Source organism: Salvelinus namaycush, chromosome 35, assembly GCF_016432855.1.
Source record: "Salvelinus namaycush isolate Seneca chromosome 35, SaNama_1.0, whole genome shotgun sequence".
Taxonomy (NCBI): domain Eukaryota; kingdom Metazoa; phylum Chordata; class Actinopteri; order Salmoniformes; family Salmonidae; genus Salvelinus; species Salvelinus namaycush.
This window is the reverse complement of record NC_052341.1, coordinates 25,762,307-25,787,055: the sequence shown is the minus strand read 5'-3', so window position 1 is coordinate 25,787,055 and position 24,749 is coordinate 25,762,307. Positions and strand designations below refer to the sequence as shown.

Below are 24,749 nucleotides of genomic sequence, written 5' to 3'. Positions count from 1 at the left end.
GTGTCTAAGAGTAATTTACCTGTATTGTCGGCCATGCTGCCTCTCCCCATGGATGCAGCAGGACCGCTAGCTCCCATGGCAACGCTCAGTGAGCGCAAACGTGTGTGTGTGGCCTACTTTACTGAGTTCTGTCTCAGTGGTCTGTTTTTTCTGCTTTAGGAAACTTTAGATTAAAGTTTTATCCCGCAGATATGACTAAATCCCACATAAACCCTGAAACAACAAAATCAAAATGAAAACAAGTTGCTGGATATTTTCCCATGGTAATATTAATAATTTTATCTCTGCCTCTTCTCTCCCTGGTCTTCAAATTGTGTATAATTACCTTGTTTAAGCCTGGCAGTACAAAAGCTAACACGACAACCAAAGGAATGGATTAAGAATCCCATGATTACCTTTAATTCTTCTTTAGATACTATGCAGAAGACATTGTTAGCCATTATTGGCCAGTCCAAAATACCTGAAAAGAAAGATGTCTCTCTCTCCTTCTCTCTTTTGCCCTCCCTCCCGCTCTCTCTCTCCCCTCCTTGTCTCTCCTCCTCTCCACTAGAGCCCTATAGCCCAGCGGTGTGGGTGATGATGTTTGTAATGTGCCTGACCGTGGTCGCTGTGACTGTATTCGTGTTTGAGTACTTCAGTCCTGTCGGGTACAACCGAAGCTTGGTCAGTGCTAAAGGTGAGTTGAGACAAACCTGTCTGCTAGCCTGGATTTAGCTCAGAGGGCTAACACAGGAGACCCAGGTTCAAACTCAGTTGCCTTTAAATTGTTTAACTTGGGTCAAACGTTTCGGGTAGCCTTCCACAAGCTTCCCACAATAAGTTGGGTGAATTTTGGCCCATTCCTCCTGACAGAGCTGGTGTAACTGAGTCAGGTTTGTAGGCCTCCTTGCTCGCACACGCTTTTTCAGTTCTGCCCACAAATTTTCTAGAGGATTGAGGTCAGGGCTTTGTGATGGCCAATCTAATACCTTGACTTTGTTGTCCTTAAGCCATTTTGCCACAACTTTGGAAGTATGTTTGGGTCATTGTCCATTTGGAAGACCCATTTGCGACCAAGCTTTAACTTCCTGACTGATGTCTTGAGATGTTGCTTCAATATATCCACATCATTTTCCTCCCTCATGATGCCATCTATTTTGTGAAGTGTACCAGTCCCTCGTGCAGCAAATCACCCCCACAACATGATGCTGCCATCCCCGTGCTTCACGGTTGGGATGGTGTTCTTCGGCTTGCAAGCCTCCCCCTTTTTCCTCCAAACATAACGATGGTCATTATGGCCAAACAGTTCTATTTTTGTTTCCTCAGACCAGAGGACATATCTCCAAAAAGTACGATCTTTGTCCCCATGTACAGTTGCAAACCGTAGTCTGGATTTTTTATTGCGGTTTTGGAGCAGTGGCTTCTTCCTTGCTGAGCGGCCTTTCAGGTTATGTTGATATAGGACTTGTTTTACTGTGGATATAGATAATTTTGTACCTGTTTCCTCCAGCATCTTCACAAGGTCCTTTGCTGTTGTTCTGGGATTGATTTGCACTTTTCGCACCAAAGTACATTAATCTCTAGGAGACATAACGATTCTCCTTCCTGAGCGGTATGACAGCTGCGTGGTCCCATGGTGTTTATACTTGCATATTATTGTTTGTACAGATGAACGTGGTACCTTCAGGCATTTGGAAATTGCTCCCAAGGATGAACCAGACTTGTGGAGGTCTACAATTTGTTTTTTGAGATCTTGGCTGATTTATTTTGATTTTCCCATGATGTCAAGCAAAGAGGCACTGAGTTTGAAGGTAGGCCTTGAAATACATCCACAGGTACACCTCCAATTGACTCAAATGATGTCAATTAGCCTATCAGGAGCTTCTAAAGCCATGACATAGTTTTCTTAAATAATCTGTCTGTAAATCAAATCAAATTTATTTTAATAGCCCTTCTTACATCAGCTGATATCTCAAAGTGCTGTACAGAAACCCAGCCTAAAACCCCAAACAGCAAGCAATGCAGGTGTAGAAGCACGGTGGCTAGGAAAAACTCCCTAGAAAGGGCAAAACCTAGGAAGAAACCAAGAGAGGAACCAGGCTATGAGGGGTGGCCAGTCCTCTTCTGGCTGTGCCAGGTGGAGATTATAACAGAACATGGCCAAGATGTTCCAATGTTCATAAATGACCAGCATGGTCAAATAATAATAATCACAGTAGTTGTCGAGGGTGCAACAAGTCAGCACCTCAGGAGTAAATGTCAGTTGGCTTTTCATAGCCGATCATTGAGAGTATCTCTACCGCTCCTGCTGTCTCTAGAGAGTTGAAAACAGCATGTCTGGGACAGGTAGCACGTCCGGTGAACAGGTCAGGGTTCCATAGCCGCAGGCAGAACAGTTGAAACTGGAGCAGCAGCACGGCCAGGTGGACTGGGGACAGCAAGGAGTCATCATGCCAGGTAGTCCTGAGGCATGGTCCTAGGGCTCAGGTCCTCCGAGAGAGAAAGAAAGAAAGAGAGAAAGAGAGAATTAGAGAGAGCATACTTAAATTCACACAGGACACCGGATAAGACAGGAGAAATACTCCAGATATAACAGACTGACCCTAGCCCCCGACACATAAACTACTGCACCATAAATACTGGAGGCTGAGACAGGAGGGGTCAGGAGACACTGTGGCCTCATCCGATGATACCCCTGGACAGGGCCAAACAGGCAGGATATAACCCCACCCACTTTGCCAAAGCACAGCCCCCACACCACTAGAGGGATATCTTCAACCACCAAACAATTGTTTGGAAAATTACTTGCGTCATGGACAAAGTAGATGTCCTAACAGACTTGCCAAAACTACAGTTTGTTAACAAGACATTTGTGGAGAGGTTGAAAAATGAGTTTTAATGACTCCAACCTAAGTGTATGTAAACTTCCGACTTCAACTGTACTAAATAAAAATTACTTTGAGCTCATTTCCTGGTGATTTTACAGTCTTAAGTCCAAAAACTAAAATAATTATATATATATATATATATATATATATATATATAGTTGAAGTTGGAAGTTTACATACACTTAGGTTGGAGTCATTAAAACTCATTTTTCAACCACTCCAAAAATTTCTTGTTAACAAACTATAGTTTTGGCAAGTCGGTTAGGACATCTACTTTGTGCATGACACAAGTAATTTTTCCAACAATTGTTTGAAGACAGATTATTCCGCTTATAATTCACTGTATCACAATTCCAGTGGGTCAGAAGTTTACATACACTAAGTTGACTGTGCCTTTAAACAGCTTGGAAAATTCCAGAAAATGATGTCATGGCTTTAGAAGCTTCTGAATGGCAAAATTACATAATTTTTGTCAATTAGAGGTGTACCTGGGGATGTATTTCAAGGTCTACCTTCAAACTTAGTGCTTCTTTGCTTGACATCATGGGAAAATCAAAAGAAATCAGGCAAGATCTCAGAAAAAAAATTGTAGACCTCCACAAGTCTGGTTCATCCTTGGGAGCAATTTCCAAACGCCTGAAGGTACCACGTTCATCTGTACAAACAATAGTGCGCAAGTATAAACACCATGGGACCACGCAGCCGTCATACTGCTCAGGAAGGAGACACATTCTGTCTCCTAGAGATGAACTTACTTTGGTGCGAAAAGTTCAAATCAATCCCAGAACAACTGCAAAAGACCTTGTGAAGATGCTGGAGGAAACAGGAACAAAAGTATCTATATCCACAGTAAAACAAGTCCCATATTGACATAACCTGAAAGGCCGCTCAGCAAGGAAGAAGCGAAGCCACTTTTCCAAAACCACCATAAAAGAAGCCAGACTACGGTTTGCAACTGCACATGGGGAAAAATATGGTACTTTTTGGAGAAATGTCCTCTGGTCTGATGAAACAAAAATAGAACTGTTTGGCCATAATGACCATCGTTATGTTTGGAGGAAAAAGGGGGTGGCTTGCAAGCCGAAGAACACCGTCCCAACCGTGAAGCGCAGGGGTGGCAGCATCATGTTATGGGGGTGCTTTGCTGCAGGAGGGAATGGTGCACTTCACAAAATAGATGGCATCATGAGGGAGGGAAATTATGTGGATATACTGAAGCAACATCTCAAGACATCAGTCAGAAAGTTAAAGCTTGGTCGCAAATGGGTCTTCCAAATGGACAATGACCCCAAGCATACTTCCAAAGTTGTGGCAAAATGGCTTAAGGACAACAAAGTCAAGGTATTGGAGTGGCCATCACAAAGCCCTGACCTCAATCCTCTAGAAAATGTGTGGGCAGAACTGAAAAAGCGTGTGCGAGCAAGGAGGCCACAAACCTGACTCAGTTACACCAGCTCCGTCAGGAGGAATGGGCCAAAATACACCCAACTTATTGTGGGAAGCTTGTGGAAGGCTACCTGAAACGTTTGACCCAAGTTAAACATTTTAAAGGCAATGCTACCAAATACTAATTGAGTGTATGTAAACTTCTGACCCGCTGGGAATGTGATGAAAGAATCAAAAGCTGAAATAAATAATTTTCTCTACTAATATTCTGACATTTCAGATTTTTTAAATAAAGTGGTGATCCTAACTGACCTAGACAGAGAATTTTTATTTGGATAAAATGTCAGGAATTGTGAAAAACTGAGTTTAAATGTATTTGGCTAAGGTGTATGCAAACTTCTTACTTCAACTGTATATAGACAGTACCAGTCAAAAGTTTGGACACACCTATTCATTCAAGGGTTTTTATTTATTTTGACTATTTTCTGCATTGTAGAATAAAAGTCAAGACATCAAAACTATGAAATAACACACGTGGAATCATGTGGTAACCAAAAAATTGTTAAACAAATCAAAATATATTTTATATTTGAGATTCTTCAAAGTAGCCACCCTTTGCCTTGATGACAGCTTTGCACTCTCTTGGCATTCTCTCAACCAGCTTCACCTGGAATGCTTTTCCAGTCTTGAAGGAGTTCCCACATATGCTGAGCACTTGTTGGCTGCTCTTCCTTCACCCTGCTGTCCGACTCATCCCAAACCATCTCAATCGAGGCCAGGCCATCTGATACAGCACTCCATCACTCTCCTTGGTAAAATAGCCCATACACATTCTGGAGGTGTGTTTTGGGTCATTTTCCTGTTGAAAAACACCCATTAAGCCCAAACCAGATGGGATGGCGTATTTCTGCAGAATGCTGTGGTCGCCATGCTGGTTAAATGTGCCTTGAATTATAAATAAATCACTGACAGTGTCACCAGCAAAGCACCCCCACACTATCCCACCTCCTCATGCTTCACGGTGGGAACCACACATGCGGAGATCATTCATTCACCGACTCTGCGTCTCAAAATCTCCTATTTGGACCAGACCAAAGGACAGATTTTCACCAGTTTAATGTCCATTGCTCGTGTTTCTTGGCCCTGGAATGAGTTGGCGTGTCCAAACTTTTGACTGGTACTGTATATTTCTGACAACTTGGGGGGCCAAATAAAATCACCCACCAACGGAATTCGGCCCACGGGCCACCTATTGGGGAAGCCTGCTTTACAGGTTATGAAACAGAATGTCAGACCGAGAGTCCCCGAGAGACTGTGGGGTATAGCCTTACACACAACGAAGAAGGCTATTCAATCCCAGCATGCCGAGATGCCAGAGCTCGCTCTCGTCTCACTGTCTGAAAGGTCACTTCCTGGTTTAATTAACGTTTGTCGCTAGGCTAATTTGACGGAGATGGATGTGACTCCGCTAAGATAACCAAGATGGATGGACTGAGGGTGTGTTCCCATACACGACACACAGCTAGAAGCAAGCTAGCGGCAAGTGCAGTGTTCCCCAACACGACACACAATTAGAGGCTAATGCTGTCTTCCTCAACATGATACACACCAGGTGGAGGCAGGCTAATGGCTAACCTTTCAGTGGCTAGGCTAATGCTGAGAGGACCGCTAATGCTGCTGGGTTGAGTGATGGGTTAGGGAACGACCTATGAATAGAAACATTATATAAGTTTGACCTTTTCAGCTCTCTATAAGGCCTAGTAGGGGCCTATAGAAATAAGCTAATTGGAAATTCATGATTCTGTCATCAACAGTATAGGAACATGGACGTATAAGGATTATGTTCCATGAAACACATCAACAACACTGAATCTTGGGAGCTTTACTGATCCATTCATCCAATTGGACATCTGCTAATGAGGCTGTTATGATACCTTGGGTTTATTAAACAAACATCTAATCTCTACCTCCCTCTCCTCCCTAACATCCCCCCGCCTCTAACTGGTAATGTAAAGTGTTTTGTATTTTGAAAATACAAATGACAGAATTTTGAAAATACTAAATACATTGGAGTGTAGTTCAGCCCAGTGTAATTCAAATAAAAAAATACTCAGAAGTAATTAAAATATGTATTTCAAATACACTACCGGTCAAAAGTTTTAGAACACCTACACTCATTCAAGGGTTTTTCTTTATTTTTACTATTTTCTACATTGTAGAATAATAGTGAAGACATCAAAACTATGAAATAACACATATGGAATCGTTTAGTAACAGAAAATTGTTATTCAAATCAAATTGTTTTTTATTTGAGATTCTTCAAATAGCCACCCTTTGCCTTGATGACAGCTTTGCACACTCTTGACATTACCTCAACCTGCTTCATGAGGTAGTCCCCTGGAATTCATTTCAATTAACAGGTGTGCCTTCTTAAGAGTTAATTTGTGCAATTTATTTTCTTCTTAATGCTTTTGAGTCAGTCAGGTATGTTGTGACGAGGTATGGGTGGTATACAGAAGATAGCCCTGTTTGGTAAAAGATCAAGTCCATATTATGGCAAGAACAGCTCTAATAAGCAAATAGAAACGACATTCCATCATTACTTTAAGACATGAAGGTCAGTCAATCTGGAAAATGTTAAGAACTTTGAAAGTTTCTTCAAGTGCAGTCGCAAAAACCATCAAGCTCAATGATGAAACTGGCTCTCATGAGGACCGCCACAGGAATGGAAGACCCAGAGTTACCTCTGCTGCAGAGGATATGTTCATTAGAGTTACCAGCCTCAGAAATTGCAGCCCAAATAAATGCTTCACAAAGTTCAAGTAAAAGACGCATCTCAACATCAACTGTTCAGAGGAGACTGTGTGAATCAGGCCTTCATGGTCGAATTGCTGCAAAGAAACCACTACTAAAGGATATCAATAATAAGAGGAGACTTGCTTGGGCCAAGAAACACGAGCAATGGACATTAGACCGGAGGAAATTTGTCGTTTGGTCTGGTCCAAATGGGAGATTTTTGGTTACAACCGCCATGTCTTTGTGAGACGTAGTGTGGGTGAACGGAGGATCTCAGCATGTGTATTTCCCACCATAAAGCATGGAGGAGTAGGTGTTATGGTGTGGGGGTGCTTGGCTGGTGACACTGTCTGTGATTTATTTAGAATTCAAGGCACACTTAGCCAGCATGGCTACCGCAGCGATACGCCATCCCATCTGGTTTGGGCTTAGTGGGACTATCATTTGTTTTTCAACAGGACAATGACCCAAAACACACCTCCAGGCTGTGTAAGGGCTATTTGACCAAGAAAGAGATTGATGGAGTGCTGCATCAGATGTCCTGGCCTCCACAATCACCTGACCTAAACCAAATTGAGATGGTTTGGGATGAGTCAGACAACAGAGTGAAGGAAAAGCAGACAACAAGTGCTCAGCATATGTGGGAACTCCTTCAAGACTGTTGGACAAGCATTCCAGGTGAAGCTTGTTGAGAGAATGCCAAGAGTGTGCAAAGCTGTCATCAAGGCAAAGGTTGGCTATTTGAAGAATCTCAAATATAAAATACATTTTGATTTGTTTAACACATTTTTGGTTACTACATGAGTCCACATGTGTTATTTCGTAGTTTTGATGTCTTCATTATTATTCTACAATGTATAAAATAGTAAAAATAAATAAAAACCCTTGAATGAGTAGGTGTTCTAAAACTTTTAACCGGTAGTGTATATGTAATAGAAATACTGCCCATCTCTGCTCCTTCCCCCCCAGCGCCCGGAGGTCCTACCTTCACCATAGGGAAGTCAGTGTGGCTACTGTGGGGCATCGTGTTCAATAACTCAGTCCCCATTGAGAACCCTAAAGGCACAACCAGTAAGATCATGGTGTTGGTGTGGGCCTTCTTCGCTGTCATCTTCCTGGCCTCCTACACTGCCAACTTGGCTGCCTTCATGATCCAGGAGCAGTACATAGACACTGTGTCTGGACTGTCTGACAAGAAGGTAGGACAACTAATCAATCCCTGAGTCATCCATCAATCCATCCATCCTGATAACTGTCCTCTCTGGGCTCGTCCTGTCAAAGATTCTCCCTGTCCGACCATAGCATTTACTCACACACACACACACACACACACACACACACACACACACACACACACACACACACACACACACACACACACACACACACACACACACACACACACACACACACACACACACACACACACACACACACACACACTTACTTCTTCCTTTGGCACGCTATTCCTCAGTGTAATCACAGAAGAGGAAAATAGCAAGTGATAAACTTGACTTGCGAGAAACAAATAAACAAAGAATAGATACAGAGAGAGAGAAAAACCCATGGCCTCAGGGGAGGTGTTAAGACAGTATTATATTATTCTCAGACAGTGAACACACACACACGGGATCTTATTGTAGAGAGGTCCATCCATCTTCACAGGGCTCTGAAGGTCAATACTAACAGCTTATAATGGAGAGTTTTTATTTGCACTTTAATTGAGTTTCATGAGCGTCTGGGTTCTGTGTGGTTCTGTCAAAGGTTTCATCCATCCTGCACTCTGAATCCTCTCAACTCTGAACTGACTTGGCCAAACGGCCCTGAGTTGAAGTACTACACTCAAAAAAATGCTGGGTGAACAATCCATCACTGGGTAAATAGATATTTTTGACCCAGCAGTTGGGGCACTTAGTTGAGCTGTGACCAGATTGGCAGTATGTCTGTTACATATATTTGAAATACATATTCCAATTACTTCTGAGTATTGTGTATTTTGAATTACACTGGGCTGAACTACACTCCAATATAATTTGTAGCAAGATACTCTTGAAAGCTGTAATTTTTGTATTTTCAAAATACAAAATACTTTTTTTTTTATAGCGGTTCACAATTTTGTGGCACCCTTTCACCCAACATTGGTATCAGAAGTCTGATGGTGCTATGGTGTGATAATAGCATCTGTTAAATGAACTAAATAAAAATGTATACAGTGGGGAGAACAAGTATTTGAAACACTGCCGATTTTGCAGGTTTTCCTACTTACAAAGCATGTAGAGGTCTGTAATTTTTATCATAGGTACACTTCAACTGTGAGAGACGGAATCTAAAACAAAAATCCAGAAAATCACATTGTATGATTTTTAAGTAATTAATTAGCATTTTATTGCATGACATAAGTATGTGGTCCCATTTTTTATTTTATTAAATTTTTTACAAATTACAGCTTTCTAGAGTATCTTCTTATAAAATACAGTGTGTTCAGAAAGTACTCAGACCCACATTTTGTGATGTTACAGCCTTGTTGTAAAATGTATTACATTATTTTTTATTCCTCATCAATCTACACACAATACCCAATAATGACAAAGTGAAAATAGATTTTAGTATTTTTTGCAAATTAAAAAATAAATAAAAACTGAAATAACATATTTACATAAGTATTCAGACCCTTTGCTATGAGACTCGAAATTGAGCTCAGGTGCATCCTGTTTCCATTGATCATCCTTGAGATGTTTCTACAACTTCATTGAAGTCCACAGGTGGTAAATCCAATTGATTGGACATGATTTGGAAAGGCACACACCTGTCTATATAAGGTCCCACAGTTGACAGTGCATGTCAGAGCAAAAACTAAGGCATGAGGACGAAGCAATTGTCAGTAGAGCTCTGAGACAGGATAGTGTCACGGCGCAGATCTGGGGAAGGGTATCAACACATGTCTGCAGCATTGAAAGTCCCCAAGAACACAGTGGCCTCCATCAACCTTAAATGGAAGAGATTTGGAATCACCAAGACTCTTCCTATAGCTGGCCGACTGGAGAAAATGAGCAATCGAGGAAGAATGGTCTTGGTCACGGAGGTAACGAAGAACCCAAGTGTCACTCTGACAGAGCTCCAGAGATCTTCTGTGGAGATGGGAGAACCTTCCAGAAGGACAACGATCTCTGCAGCACCACCAATCAGGCCTTTATGGTAGAGTGGCCAGACGGAAGCCACTCCTCAGTAACAGGCACATGACAGCCGACTTGGGGTTTGCCAAAAGGCACCTAAAGGACTCTCAGACAATGAGAAACAAGATTTTCTGGTCTGATGAAGCCAAGATTGAACACTTTGGCCCGAATGCCAAGCTTCATGTCTGGATGAAACCTGGCACCATCCCTGTGGTGAAGCATGGTGGTGGCAGCATCATGCTTAGGGGATGTTTTTCAGTGGCAGGGACTGGGAGACTAGTCAGGATCGAGGGAAAGATGAAAACCTGCTCCAGAGCGCTCAGGACCTCAGACTATGGCGAAGGTTCACCTTCCAACAGAACAACGATTCTAAGCACACAGCCAAGACAATGCAGGAGTGGCTTCGGGACAAGTCTCTGAATGTCCTTGAGTGGACCAGCCAGAGCCCGGACTTGAATCCAATAGAACATCTCTGGAGAGACCTGAAAATAGCTGTGCAGCGACGCTACCCAACCAAACTGACAGAGCTTGAATGGATCTGCAGAGAAGAATGGGAGAAACTCCCCAAATACAGGTGTGCCAAGCTTGTAGCGTCTTACCCAAGAAGAATCGAGATTGTAATCGCTGCCAAAGGTGCTTCAACAAAGTACTGAGTAAAAGGGTCTGAATACTTGTGTAAATGTGATATTTCAGATTAATTATAATACATTAATAAAAAAATGTAATACACAAACCTGTTTTTGCTTTGTCATTATGGTGTATTGTGTGTAGATTGATGAAAAAAACGATTTAATCAATATCAGAATAAGGTTGTAATGTAACAAAATGTGGAAAAGGTCAAGGGCTCTGAATACTACATTGGAGTGTTGTTCAGACCAGTGTAATACAAATACAAAATATTCAGAACTACACTATATGACCAAAAGTATAATCTCATTCCAAAATCATGGGCATAAATATGGAGTTGGTCCCCCCTTTGCTACTGTAACAGCCTACACTCTTCTTGTAGGCTTTCTACTAGATGTTGAAACATTGCTGTGGGAACATGCTTCCATTTAGCCACGAGCATTCGTGAGGTCGGCACTGATTTTGGGGGTGATTAGGCCTGGCTCGCAGTCGCCGTTCTAATTCATCCCAAAGGTGTTCGATGGAGTTGAGGTCAGGGCTCTGTGCAGGCCAGTCAAGTTCGACAAATCATTTCTGTATGGACCTCGCTTTGGTATTGAGTGTTGCAACCGAGGACAGATGTTTTAACGCACTATGCGCTTCAGCGGTCCTGTTCTGTGAGCTTCGCGGTTCAGCCATTGTTGCTCCTAGATGTTTCCATTTCACAAAAACAGCACTTACAGTTGACCAGGGAAGCTCTAGCAGGGCAAAAATTTGACAAACTGACTTGTTGGAAAGGCGGCATCCTATGACAGTAAGGCCATTCTATTGCCAATGTTTGTCTATGGAGATTGCATGGCTGATTTTATACACCTGTCAGCAACAGATGTGGCTCAAATAGCCGAATCCACTAATTTGAAGGGGTGTCAACATACTTTTATATATACATTGTGATTAAAATACGTTTTTGAAATACATGTAATATAAATAATTCCCATCTCTGATTTTATTATTAATATTTTTTTAATTATTTATTTCAAAAAACACAAGGAGGGGGTAACATTAAAGTATTAGAACATGAAGGACAAACAATACAGCATCAAGACACAATCAAACATGTATCAGTCTTTCCGCAACAGAGCCATCATTATGTGTGAGGGTGCGTGTGCATGATAGTGATATAAAATATATGTCATAGTTTCCTTTTTCATGATCACAACCTTGTGAAACCCGAACCCTCCAAGATCCCCCCACAGTTCCCCAATAGCTGTCCCTCAACCATTCGAGACCCCTCCCACAGTCCCCCCCCGGAAGAAAAAATAAATAAAAATACAATTCATTCCATTCCCCCAAGAACCCCCCAATGCACCAACAACCAAGAGAATGAACTAAAGAGAAAAAAGAAAGACAGAAGAAAACAGCAAACAACAACGCCAAAAATAAATAAATAAATGTAAAACAAAGGACATCAAGGACAACTGAAATCATAACAGCAATGCCAACTGTATATGTTTGTGTGCATGTCTGGCACTATTACATGTATGTGTGTGTTTTTGTATGTGTTTATTTGATTGAGAGTGTGTGTATGTATATGCATGTGTACAAACACCTGCACGGCATCAGCCTCAGGCAAACCGGCATTAGTTGTAAAAACACTGCCACTTAGTGTACTTTTTCAAATGTACTTTTATTATGTTTTATTTATACTTTTTTTCCCTTTATCTTTTGACCATCATTCTCTCTCTCACACAGCAACTCCACTCCACTTGTCTCCAATTCCACATACGAACCCTCACCTTCCCTCAGCCCATCCCATCTATCTCTGCTGGCCACCCACTTCATGTTCCTACGCAACACATATCTTTCAACTATGCTATGATGTTTAACGTACAATTTCAATCTATCTAATCGAATAGAATCTACAGATTGCGTGTTGAAGATAAATACTTTTATTCAGGGTATTAGTATATTAGTAATTGACTGACCAGGTCTCTCCAGATCTCCTAACAGTACTATTTCTAGGGTCAGTTTTCGATCAATGCTATGCATTTTCAGCCATTCCTGAACCTGAGACCAGAAACAGGCTACCTGAGGGAAATACCGAATAAATGGTCTATTGATTCTGTATCCTCACAACAAAATCTGCAGAGCTTCGATGATTTAATGCCGCAAGTATTCAACATTTTGTTGGTGGCAAGAATTCTATATAATAATTTTAGCTGAAAAGCACGAAGTCTTGAATCTTGCGTTGTTTTATATATCAACTCATGCACCCTGTACCATGGAAACAGTACATCAAAAATCTCTTCCCAACTATTTTGCAATCTGTATGGCACAGTTGTCAACATCCTGGTCCTCAAATGAAACTGGTATACTTTCCTATTTATGCTATTTTTATTCCTCCACCAGTTTTGATCCTTTATATTGGGCAGACAGACCAGTTCCCTACCTCCTCCCGCTGCCAACCGCCTCCTCCGTTTTTGGGGCAATGCTGTAATCAATTGGTTGTACCCTTGGATTGAGCAGACCTTCCCGTACAATTCTGATATCTCCATGAAGGACATAACTCTACCATTACAATTTAAAATATCATTTAAGAACAAAATACCCTTTTCAAACATCTTTCCCATAAATACAGGTATTTTATCAACCAGCACATTTGAGTTCAGCCATAATATTTGTTGTAATATTTGTCTACCCATCTCTGATTTTAGCTAAATACCGCAGCATCAACAACCCAACCTGTCCCTAGCAATGTGTTCTTAAATGACCCAACTGCTGGTTCAAAATAACCCAACATGTGTTCTGTCCTATATTTACCCAAATTGAGTTGTTTTTAAAGCAGCGTTTTTTTAGAGTGTAGTAGACTGAACTCAATCAATCAATCAAATGTATTTATAAAGTCCTTTTTACATCAGCCGATGTCACAAAGTGCTATACAGAAACCCAGCCTAAAACCCCAAACAGCAAGCAATGCAGATGTAGAAGCACGGTGGCTAGGAAAAACTCCCTAGAAAGGCAGAAACCTAGGAAGAAACCTAGAGAGGAACCAGGCTCAGAGGGGTGGCCAGTCCTCTTCTGGCTGTGCCAGGTGGAGATTATAACAGTACATGGCCAAGATGTTCAAACGTTCATAGATGACCAGCAGGGTCAAATAATAATAATCATAGTGGTTGTCGAGGGTGCAACAGGTCAGCACCTCAGGAGTAAATGTCAGTTGGCTTTTCATAGCCAATCATTCAGAGTTAGAGACAGCAGGTGCGGTAGAGAGAGAGAGTCGAAAACAGCAGGTCCGGGCTAACAGCAGGTCCGGGCAATCTATGGCTATTGAATTGACTCAAAAATAATGGCCTTGAATTATATAAAATCTAATCAAATTGAAAAGGGTAGAATGGCATTCAATCAAATGTAATTGAATTGAGTGGAACTGCATTTATTTGAATCAGTTTGAAATGAATAGGACTGCTCTGAATTAGATCTCATTGAACTGAATCTCCTCTCCTCATCAATTCCTACAGTTCCAGAAGCCTCAGGAGCACTACCCTCCATTCCGTTTTGGTACGGTCCCTAACGGCAGTACAGAGAGGAACATCAGAAGTAACTACCCTGACATGCACGCACACATGGTCAAATACAACCAGAAAGGAGTGGAGGATGCCCTCAACAGCCTCAAGACAGGGTAAGAAAAATGCACTGCGCTTAACACTGAACTCTCCTCCTGCTCTCAACCCTCATCCCAATGACCTCAAAAGATATTACAGTCCATTAACCCAAAAATTGGATTTAGTCCCATTTACTGGAAGGAGTTCTATTTGGCTCCCTGTGCATCTACTTTATAACTCATTCTTATTATAATCTGCAGATGTATTACATCACTGTCTGATTGTTTTTTTTTTGTGTCATTCAATAGGAAGCTGGATGCATTCATCTATGATGCTGCGGTGTTGAACTACATGGCAGGGAAGGACGAGGGCTGTAAGCTTGTGACTATCGGCTCCGGTAAAGTGTTTGCCACGACAGGCTATGGCATAGCCCTGCAGAAAGATTCCAGATGGAAACGACCCATTGACCTGGCCTTGCTGCAGTTCCTGGGAGACGGTGTGCCACTGCAAACATATGCGCGCGCACACACACACACACACACACACACACACACACACACACACACACACACACACACACACACACACACACACACACACACACACACACACACACACACACACACACACACACACACACACACACACACACACACACACACACGGCCCGTAGAGCTGGCACTTCTCCATTTGTTGACGACAGTGTGTGCAGCAACACCAGGGGTGAAGCTTAGAGAGAGAGTTAATATCCTTCCTCGCAGTAGGGAGGTGTGAGGATGATAACCACTATGGGCACACACACTCACACAGTAGGAGTTAATATCCGCTATCACAGTAGGACCGTAGGGACCACAGGGAGGTGTTAGAGATATCACGAGGACAGTGTTGGGAATACAAAACTACACACACACATACAGACACAGAAAAGGTTTCTTATGTAGGTGTAACAGGAGCTTCAGTGCAATTACCCATCTGTGGTCATACTGATACGGGAGAATTATGGAAGTCGTCTCTTGTTCACTGCTAACCCCAATTTGTAAGTCATAAATAATGCGTTCCTCAGTAGCCTACCCTTATTTGAGAGAAAGCTAAAGCAGCTGGATCTGACTAGTTATTCACTTGTGAGTCCCTCCTCAAGGGGATTATGACCATGTCCCTCTCCTCTCTCCCAGGTGACACCCAGCGTTTGGAGACGGTCTGGCTGTCAGGCATCTGTCAGAATGAGAAGAACGAGGTGATGAGTAGTAAGCTGGACATAGACAACATGGCCGGGGTCTTCTACATGCTGCTGGTGGCCATGGGGCTCAGTCTCTTGGTGTTTGCCTGGGAACATCTACTCTACTGGAAACTACGCAAGAAACTAGACAAGTCTCCTCGCATGGACTTCCTGCTCGCTATCAGCAGGGTGAGAGAGGTTTAGAGAGAGAGAGAGAGAGAGGGTGTGTGGCCAATGTATGAGCCTGATATGAGCTCTTAGTACTGTTTACACCGCCTATCATTTCAATGACTACGTTATCATCTGCCAGCTATAGTTATAATGAGCACGAACCACAGTTACAATTCCAGCTCAACATTAGTGTTAATCAACAACCAATCTATGTAATGAAAGCGTGGTTGTTGGCGAGAGGAGAGGCAGGCGCAAGGAAGGAATAAGAAAAACATTACTAGCCAAAAATCTATAGACACAACTCCAACACCACTCTTACAGAGTGCGTGTGTGTGTGTGCACGTCCTGCTCTAGCAGAGTGTAATTGCAGAGTTGTGCCTGTATCAGGGCTTATCAGATTTGCAGCTAAATTACTATCTGATAATTAATCCCTACGGGGGCCCCTGAGGGCCAAATTAATTTGGGCTTTGTCAGTTTTTCAGTCGACTGTGAACAGGGCAGTCAGGAGACTCGGCTCTCTGTTTGCTGATGCAGTATGAGACTATTTGCTCAGCAAGTGTGTTCAGTGTGTGTGTGTTCATTGTGTGTGTGTGTGTTTGTTTAGCTATAGGCACCATTTTCATGTTTTTTTAAATTACGGATAGCCAGGGGGCACTCTCCAACACTCAGACATCAATTACAAACAAAGCATGTGTAGGGATGACCAGCGACGTTCTCTTGATATGTGTGTGAATTAGACCATTTTCTTTTAGGAATGTAGTGAATTAAAAGTTGTCAAAAATATAAATAGTAAAGTAAAGATACCCCAAAAAACAACTTAAGTAGTACTTTAAAGTATTTTTACTTAAGTACTTTACACCACTGCTATTTGTGATGCGCAATTGTCATCATGTGCCTTTTGCATCAGGGGCGTAGACATGGGTGGACCTGGGTGGACAGAGGCCCACCTACTGGGGAGCCAGGCTATGACAGGCCCACCCAATCAGACTGATGTGGTTGTTGTGGACAATTTTTTAAAACATTTTTTATTTAAAATAAGTGTGATTGAGAGTGAGAACCTGAAAAATCTATAGGAAAACTCAAAAACTAGATATTAGATATTTCACACCAGGGTGCCTTTCCTTCGCTGGGCGGGCCGTTTGGGAACTTTTGGCAAAATGTTATTATACCCACCTCTCCAGGCACCATTACATAGGGCCGATGGAAAGACAGCAGTCACATGCAGCATGATGTTAAAGGATAAGCAGTCCATAAACTCAGGCAAGATAAGCCAGTAGGTTCCAATCATAACATTACAAAAACACAACCATTAAGCAATTCCCAATCGAAAGGTACAACTACTCCTTCCCATTGCAAAAAAATAGCACGTTTAGCACACAAAGTAACCGGTGACCTAAAATATTCAGATATGAAACAGACAGACAATCATAATATCAGTAAAAAATATAAAATTCCCAGTTTATGCTACAAAACCAACTTTATTTGAGGTTTTAAAGATCTATTTGACTCAATGCTCCATGATTTACACTAAGACATTGTTGTCAGAATAGATTAATGCAGTTCAGTGCATGATTAATATAATTCACCAATACATTTCCTGGTCGTCCCAAAATATTGCTATCAGGTTGTAAATCACAGCTGGCCTGGTACATTGTTTGCTGCCTCCATTCGGGATGCACTGTTTCCATTTCAATGACTCAATATTCTGGACAAACACTGATGACATGAAGTACTTTAAAACATGAAACATTCATCTTCCTCACATCTACCATTCCAGTGTTTAATTGCTATATTGTAATTACTTCACCACCATGGCCTATTTATTGCCTTACCTCCCTTATCTTACCTCATTTGCACTCACTGTATATAGATTTTTTTTTCTACTGTATTATTGACTGTATGTTTGTTTATTCCATGTTTAACTGTGTTGTTGTATGTGTCGAACTAATGTGCTTTCTCTTGGCCAGGTCGCAGTTGTAAATGAGAACTTTTTCTCACCTAGCCTACCTGGTTAAATAAAGGTGAAATAAAAAAAATAAAAAAAATGAATGTAACTAAGGCTGGGAATGTCAATACGATCAAACTAGCAAGGGCAATGATTGCAATAATCACATCGTAATGATCACAGTCATAAATAACGTTGCTAATAGGCTAGGGTATCTATTTATATAGCAAGCTAAAAACACATATTCTAATGTTATCTAGCTAGCTATCAAACTGCTAGGAGGATGTCATGTCATGCCATTGGAGGAGTGGGTGAGTGACTGACTTCTTCCCCTCATATCTTTCTTCGGAGCACTCTCGTTTGAGTTTGCCAGAGTGCAGAACAACTGATGAATTTACAAATGCGCAACACCTGCTGAATATGACCGGTGTCAATAAATGTAGACAAAAAAGTAATAGTTAGTCAAGAATGCACTAGATAACATGTAAACAGCCTAACCAGCTCTGCTACGGCAAGTCAAATTGTCAGAGTGAGGTGTTCTCTAATTTGTGTCTGGAAGTAGCTAGCTAGCAAGCTAGGCAAATTTAACCAGTCAGCTTGGGTGCTTGGTTGGGACAAGCATGCATTGGCAGGCAAGCTGCAGAAGGACGAGGAGGCTACAATTCCCCATGGTTTATCAGTACAATTTTGAGGGCCTACTAGCTGAAAACGTTTGAGAGGGTTTATCTAATGTTCCTTCGTTAGATTTTAGCTCATCTTGCTCCGGCTAGCATTAGTTTTTTAACTTCTTGATGTGCGTAACTGAGGGAGAGAGAGCCTAACTGTTCATGGTTGCTTGATCAATAGCACTGTAAAGTTCCCAAATGTAAGAGGACTCCCATGGTGTTAACACATTTGCAGAAATCCTTTCAGGTGTATTTTGTGGCTTTTGTCGAATGAGTTCTAATTAACTAAAGTCGTGCTGTTGCAACTGCCTGTAAACACACAGTCCAGTTCAAAGTGAATGATAGCAGGGCTGTATGGCAAATGGCTTGTTTGTTTAAAGGCCTACTGTAGATCTGATTGGCTATAGCTCACCAGTCTCTGTAGACTCCGGTCCTGGACAAAACAGTTTTATTTACTGCAGTGTCTATTAATTGTCCAAATGCCACGTTCTCACTCTATATTGCTATAGAATTTTCACATGTGCCTTACTATAAATAATTCCCAAACATTCTAAGAATTTATGAAAACGTGAAAATGACCATTTTCTTCTTGGGGGTGTACATGAACAGAATTTTATCAAATTTTATGTTGCTAAAATGCTGTTAGTTCCACTTTAAATGTGTGTTTCACAAACATAAGTTATTTTCAAAGAGATGGCTAACAACAGCAAGTGTTATAAAAACTAAAAAACACTCACCGGATGTTGATAATTTGAAACTTAACTTCTTGTTGAAATGTATTATTGAAAAGGGATAAGCTAACAAAAAAGCAACAATATCCTCTTTCATAACACCTGCTACAGTCACTAAAAACTAGCCGACAACAAAAGCTAGCTAGCTAGACTGTGGGAAAACTACTGCTCGCTATTGCGCAGTGACCTGTTGGCCTTCAAGAAGGCAAAAGTTTCCATGCGTTTTGTAAAAACGGTCCCACCCATTAAGTCAAAATGTGATCGGTTGATTCCACTGTCACTCCAAAATGTTGTCCTAATACAATTTATTGGCAGATGCCTTCATCTAGATTCTGTTGGCCTAGCCAATGGCTGACTTAGCTAGCGAGATGTATCTCCCAGAGATCAAAATCCTGATTGGATATTATTTTCCCTTTAGTTTTCCCTATCCTATCCTTTCAAACAAAAACTGAAGAGATTAAATCAGAACATCATTGCAAATAATAATATAATGATCATTATTATTATACTATTGTAATCATTATTTTATAAATCCTTAGCTTTCTCTGAAAGTGTAGAACGCCCATTGTTCCCCACTGTGCTTGGGATAGTAATAATTTATAGAGCAGCTCTAATTTCCCTCAGCATGCATTTTTTCCACTATTTTGAAATTCTAAAGAATCCATATGTTGTTCTGAAATATGAACACTGAAATACTGGACATTTTCAACTCTTATTATGGTGGGGATTTGACTAAATTAAATCATGATCTTGAAGTGGACATTTTTCTGTTCTTGGTCTTGAATCGGTCTCGCTTTAGGTGGTCTCGAACACAACAAACGGGTTGTTCTGTATAATCAGGGGAATGTAAAATGAATTCATAACTTCTGTTAACTGGGAAAATTAGTTGAATGAAATTACTTTCTTACTATATGTGAGGTGTAACTTTTGAGCCAAGTCTTCTCTCTACAGGGCTTCTAGGTTAGCTGAAGGTTAAGTGTAATAGATTGTCATTTTCTCACTCCTACCCCCCCATTCCTCTCTCCCTTCCTCTACTTTCCCTCCCTCTATCTAACCTCCTCTATCCCTTTCTCCCTCTCTTTTCCATCTCCCAGGGAATCTACAGTTGCTTCAACGGGGTGGAGGAACCAGACCACCCTAACCTGGCAAACTCAGATCTGACAACTAACTACGCCCAGGCAAACATGCTTAAGATGTTACGCACCGCTAAAGACCTGGTCAACTCTGCCCAGGTCGAGACCTCACTGGACCACGCCACCAAGACCATAGAACACTGGGGTCGCCATGGCGGCAACCTGCCAGTCCACATTCCGCAGCAGGTCACCACGGAAATGGTTCCAGGAGGGTTTTCTCATGTCACAGAGAACACACACACACACCTGTCCCCCGAGCACCCCCTCATCCCGCAATACTGCACGCTGGGTGTAGTGACTTCTCTGAACAGGCAGAAGGGGCTGGCGAGGCCCACGCCGCTACGATACACGCTCCCGGCTCGCACTTCCTCCCTCTACGACAGACCACTTTCTGTTTCTAGTCTCAGTAGCCCTCACCTTGACCTGGCTGGGGGGGACCTCCTCTCTTCCTACTCTCAACCCTCCACAGGTAGGCTGTATGTGGAGCCCCAGCACATCTCCCACCCCCGCTCTCCTTTCATCCCCTATAGTGAGCTTCAGCAGCCAGACATCTACCCCTTCTCTCACCACCCCTCTGCCATCTCCCATCCATCCCACACAGAACCCTCCAGGAAGAATAGGAGGAGCAAGAGCCTCCTCTCAGGGGAATCAGGAGGAGGAGAGAGGAGGAGGCGCAGGGAGGAGAAGACGGTGTGTCTGGCTGAACTCCGGGCCAACCACCTCCAGGAGAACAACGTCTCGCCCCAGATGCCCGACTCCCTGTACGCAGGAACGGTGCTCTGTCCTGGGGTAGAAGGCTCCGTTGGCTCCTGGCCTCTTCCCCTGGAGGAGCTGGTTCTGGCAGGCAGACAGAGGGTCCACCGACGGCCATCTTTCCTCCGAGCCACCTGGGGGAGTGAGCGGATTCTCCAGCCGGACGAAACTCCGCCTACATCCCTTGATTGCCAATCACATTCTGCTTTACCAGACCTGTTCCCCTGCGTCATGGCCGACCAAGAAACTCCCACTAAACTCTACAACCCCGCCCCCCTCCGGAACAACCTATGCTACCCTGCCACCTCAACTCGCCAGCATGCGTATCTCCATATAAGGCAGGACCAGAGGAAAGGGAACGGACGTAAGAAGCTGCGGTACTCAAACTCCACCCACCTGCCCACCTACAGGGAGGCCATGCTGGGGGGTCAGGGAGGCGGAGGGGGGGTAGGCCTTGGGGGGGTTCGGAGAGCCACCAACCTGCTCAGCAGACAGTACTCCCACTATCTAACCTCCTACCCTGGGCTGCCACTCTATCATGGCCCCCTGGACCTCCAGGCCCATTCCCAGGCATCCAGCAACCATGCCAGCCCCAGCCCCGGTACATACCCTAGTCCCAGCCCAGTATGCCAGCTCCTGCCCTGTGGAGGTGGCTTTCGAGGCCAGAGGGGGCTGCTGTACCAGGACAGTCTGTATGGAGCCTATGGGGCCAATGGAGCCTACCGAGAGGACCAGGATCCGGGCTTAGAGCCCCAGAGAGGAGATGCATCAGTAGGTTTGAGGTCTGAGGACAGATCCTGTGTGACCCAGCCCTGGGGACGCGTGTCTAGTCTGGAGTCAGAGGTCTGAGAGACACAGACAAACACTGCAGACTTTACATACAGGAATTTATACAATAGAATATACTGTTTGACTTCCACATTTAAGATTTGTGATCCACAGTGACCGATGTCTCATACACAGAAACATGTACACAAAGGATTTGTACAGTAAAGGTGGTAAGCTGAGGGGTGGGTAGGTTGGACAGTTGAACTTCCTTATTCCTTATTGAACAGACAAAGTAGAGTGTTTGACTGAATGTTAATTGGCCATTTTGGAAAAAGCATGAAACTGAAAGGATGTGTAGTGGAGGTGACTGTACTGTAGCTAGCTCAGCCTAGCACAGTGACGTCCCTTTTTCTTCAAATTTTACACTCTTAGAAAAAAGGTGCTATCTAGACCCTAAAATGGTTCTTCGACTGTCCCTATAGGAGAACCCTTTGAAGCACCCTTGGCTTTTGATGGAATGTTGATTTTACTTGCTGCTTTGAAACATTATATTCCTGTGTTCTGTGCATTGTATTACGTGGCCACGATGTACAGAGTCAGTAGTGTTGCTGTGTGGGACAGATGCTCTCAAAGATGTCACATAGCCCAGAGAGCTGTGTGTGTGTATTCTGTGTGTGTGTATGTGTGCTGTGTGTGTTCTGTGTTTTGTCAGCCCTTGCCGGGTTATATCCGAGCCCTTCTCCACTGAGCCGAGCGAAAGGGGAACATGTCTTCAGCTCTCCATATAAGCAAAAAACCTGCCACAACCATACACACTAACAAGATCACAGTTACCTGTATCTATTGACTGCTATGTACAAGGCCATGACAACCCAGCAATTTCTACAAGTATGAGTACAGTTAATGAATCTGGAGAAGAATTGCAATACAAAGGTTTCCGTTGTAGATATGAACACACTGTATATTGGTAAGGAATACGGAAAGCTAAGGGTTGGACACAATCCCTATCGCGGAAGTATTGAGAAAGATCGGCATTAAAAGGCAAAGATAATTTCCGATTGAGCCGACATGCAGGGTTTACTGTAAGTGCAGTCTCTGCAAATGTGGGAACATTGCCTATAATGAGCTATAACGCGGATCTTCCGTGATACTGTGGGGATACGGATTGAATCCAGCCCTTAGTGTGTGTATCTACAGTGCAATAAAAACGTTTCAGCTGTAGAAGTGATCTGAGAAGATATATAATCCTGGACGTTGATCTACGGTCAGTTTTGTGTTCCCACCCTGATGGTTAAGGTAAGGTTTTTGGGAAGGTAGGCTGATACTAGATATGTGCTTACTCTGAGCACATCACACTGGATGGATGATACATCCACAGCAGCACACAATCTAATAGGGCTTCTCATCAGATTTACAGTACATTCGGAAAGTATTCAGACCTTGACTTTTTCCAAAAAAAAATTACAATACAGCCTTATTCTAAAATGGATTCAATCGTTTCCCCCCCTCATCAATCTACACACAATACCCCATAATGAAAAAGCAAAAACAGGTTTTATATATTTTTGCAAAACTGAAATATCACATTTACGTAAGTAATCAGACACTTTATTCAGTACTTTCTTGAAGCACCTTTGGCAGCGGTTACAGCCTAGAATCTTCTTGGGTATGACGCTAGAAGCTTGGCACACCTGTATTTGGGGAGTTTCTTCCATTCTTCTCTGCAGATCCTCTCAAGCTCTGTCAGGTTGGATGGGGAGCGTCACTCACAGCTATTTTCAGGTCTCACCATAGATGTTTGATCAGGTTCAAGTCCGGGATCTGGGAGGGACACTCAAGAACATTCAGAGACTTGTCCCGAAGCCACTCCTGTGTTGTCTTGGCTGTGTGCTTAGTATTGTTGTCCTGTTAGACTGGGGGCGAAGGTTTATCTTCCGAGGTCTTGAGCGCCCTTGAGCAGTTTTTCATCAAGGATCTCTCTGTACTCTGTACATCCCCACAGTATGATGCTGCCACCACCATGTTTCACCATAGGGATGGTGCCAAGATTCCTCCAGACGTGGCGCTTGGCATTCAGGCCAAAGAGTTCAATCTTGGTTTTATCAGACCAGAGAATCTTGTTTCTCATGGTCTGCCTTTTGGCAAACTCCAAGTGGGCTGTCATGTGCCTTTTACTGAGGAGTGGCCTCCGTCTGGCCACTCAAACATAAAGGCCTGATTGGTGGAGTGCTGCAAGATGGAAGGTTCTCCCATCTCAACAGAGGAACTCTGGAGCTCTGTCAGAGTGACCTCCCTGCCCTGTCACCAAGGCCCTTCTTCCCCGATTGCTAATTTTGTCCGGGCGGCCAGCTCTAGAAGGATTCTTGGTGGTTCCAAACTTCTTCCATTTAAGAATGATGGAGGCCACTGTGATGTTAGGGACCTTCAATGCTGCAGAAATTTTTTGGTTTCCTTCCCCAGATCTGTGCCTCGACAAAGTCCTGTCTCAGAGCTCTACGGACAATTCCTTTGACCTCATGGCTTGGTTTTTGCTCTGAGATGCACTGTCAACTGTGGGACCTTATATAAACAGGTGTGTGCCTTTCCAAATAATGTACAATCAATTGAATTTACCACATGTGGACTTCAATCAAATTAAGAACATCTCAAGGATGATCAATGGAAACAGGATGCACCTGAGCTCAATTTCGAGTCTCATAGCAAAGGGTCTGAATACTTACGGTATTTCTGTTTTTTTTATTTTATAAATTGTAAAAAATGTATATGAAACTGTTTTAGATTTGTCATTATGGGGTATTGTGTGTAGATTGATGAGGGAAAACAAATATTTAATCAATTTCATAATAAGGTTGTAATGTAACGAAATGTGGAAAAAGTCAAGGGGTCTGAATACTTTCCGAGTGCACTGTATATGTATTCTATATTTAGATATAGATA

At 42.7% G+C, this 24,749-nt stretch overlaps 1 protein-coding gene across 1 annotated transcript in view; it reads left to right on the top strand.

Annotated features, from left to right (window-relative positions):
* The window catches only part of LOC120029657 (glutamate receptor ionotropic, NMDA 2C-like), a 121,201-nt gene extending 99,308 nt beyond the window's left edge, over positions 1-21,893 (top strand). The window contains exons 13-18 of the mRNA XM_038974939.1: positions 551-676; positions 8,019-8,248; positions 14,347-14,507; positions 14,739-14,926; positions 15,603-15,835; positions 20,253-21,893. Coding sequence (XP_038830867.1) covers positions 551-676; positions 8,019-8,248; positions 14,347-14,507; positions 14,739-14,926; positions 15,603-15,835; positions 20,253-21,893 — 2,579 coding nt within the window. The remainder of the gene's footprint in view (positions 1-550; positions 677-8,018; positions 8,249-14,346; positions 14,508-14,738; positions 14,927-15,602; positions 15,836-20,252) is intronic.
* Positions 21,894-24,749: the final 2,856 nt, after the last annotated feature.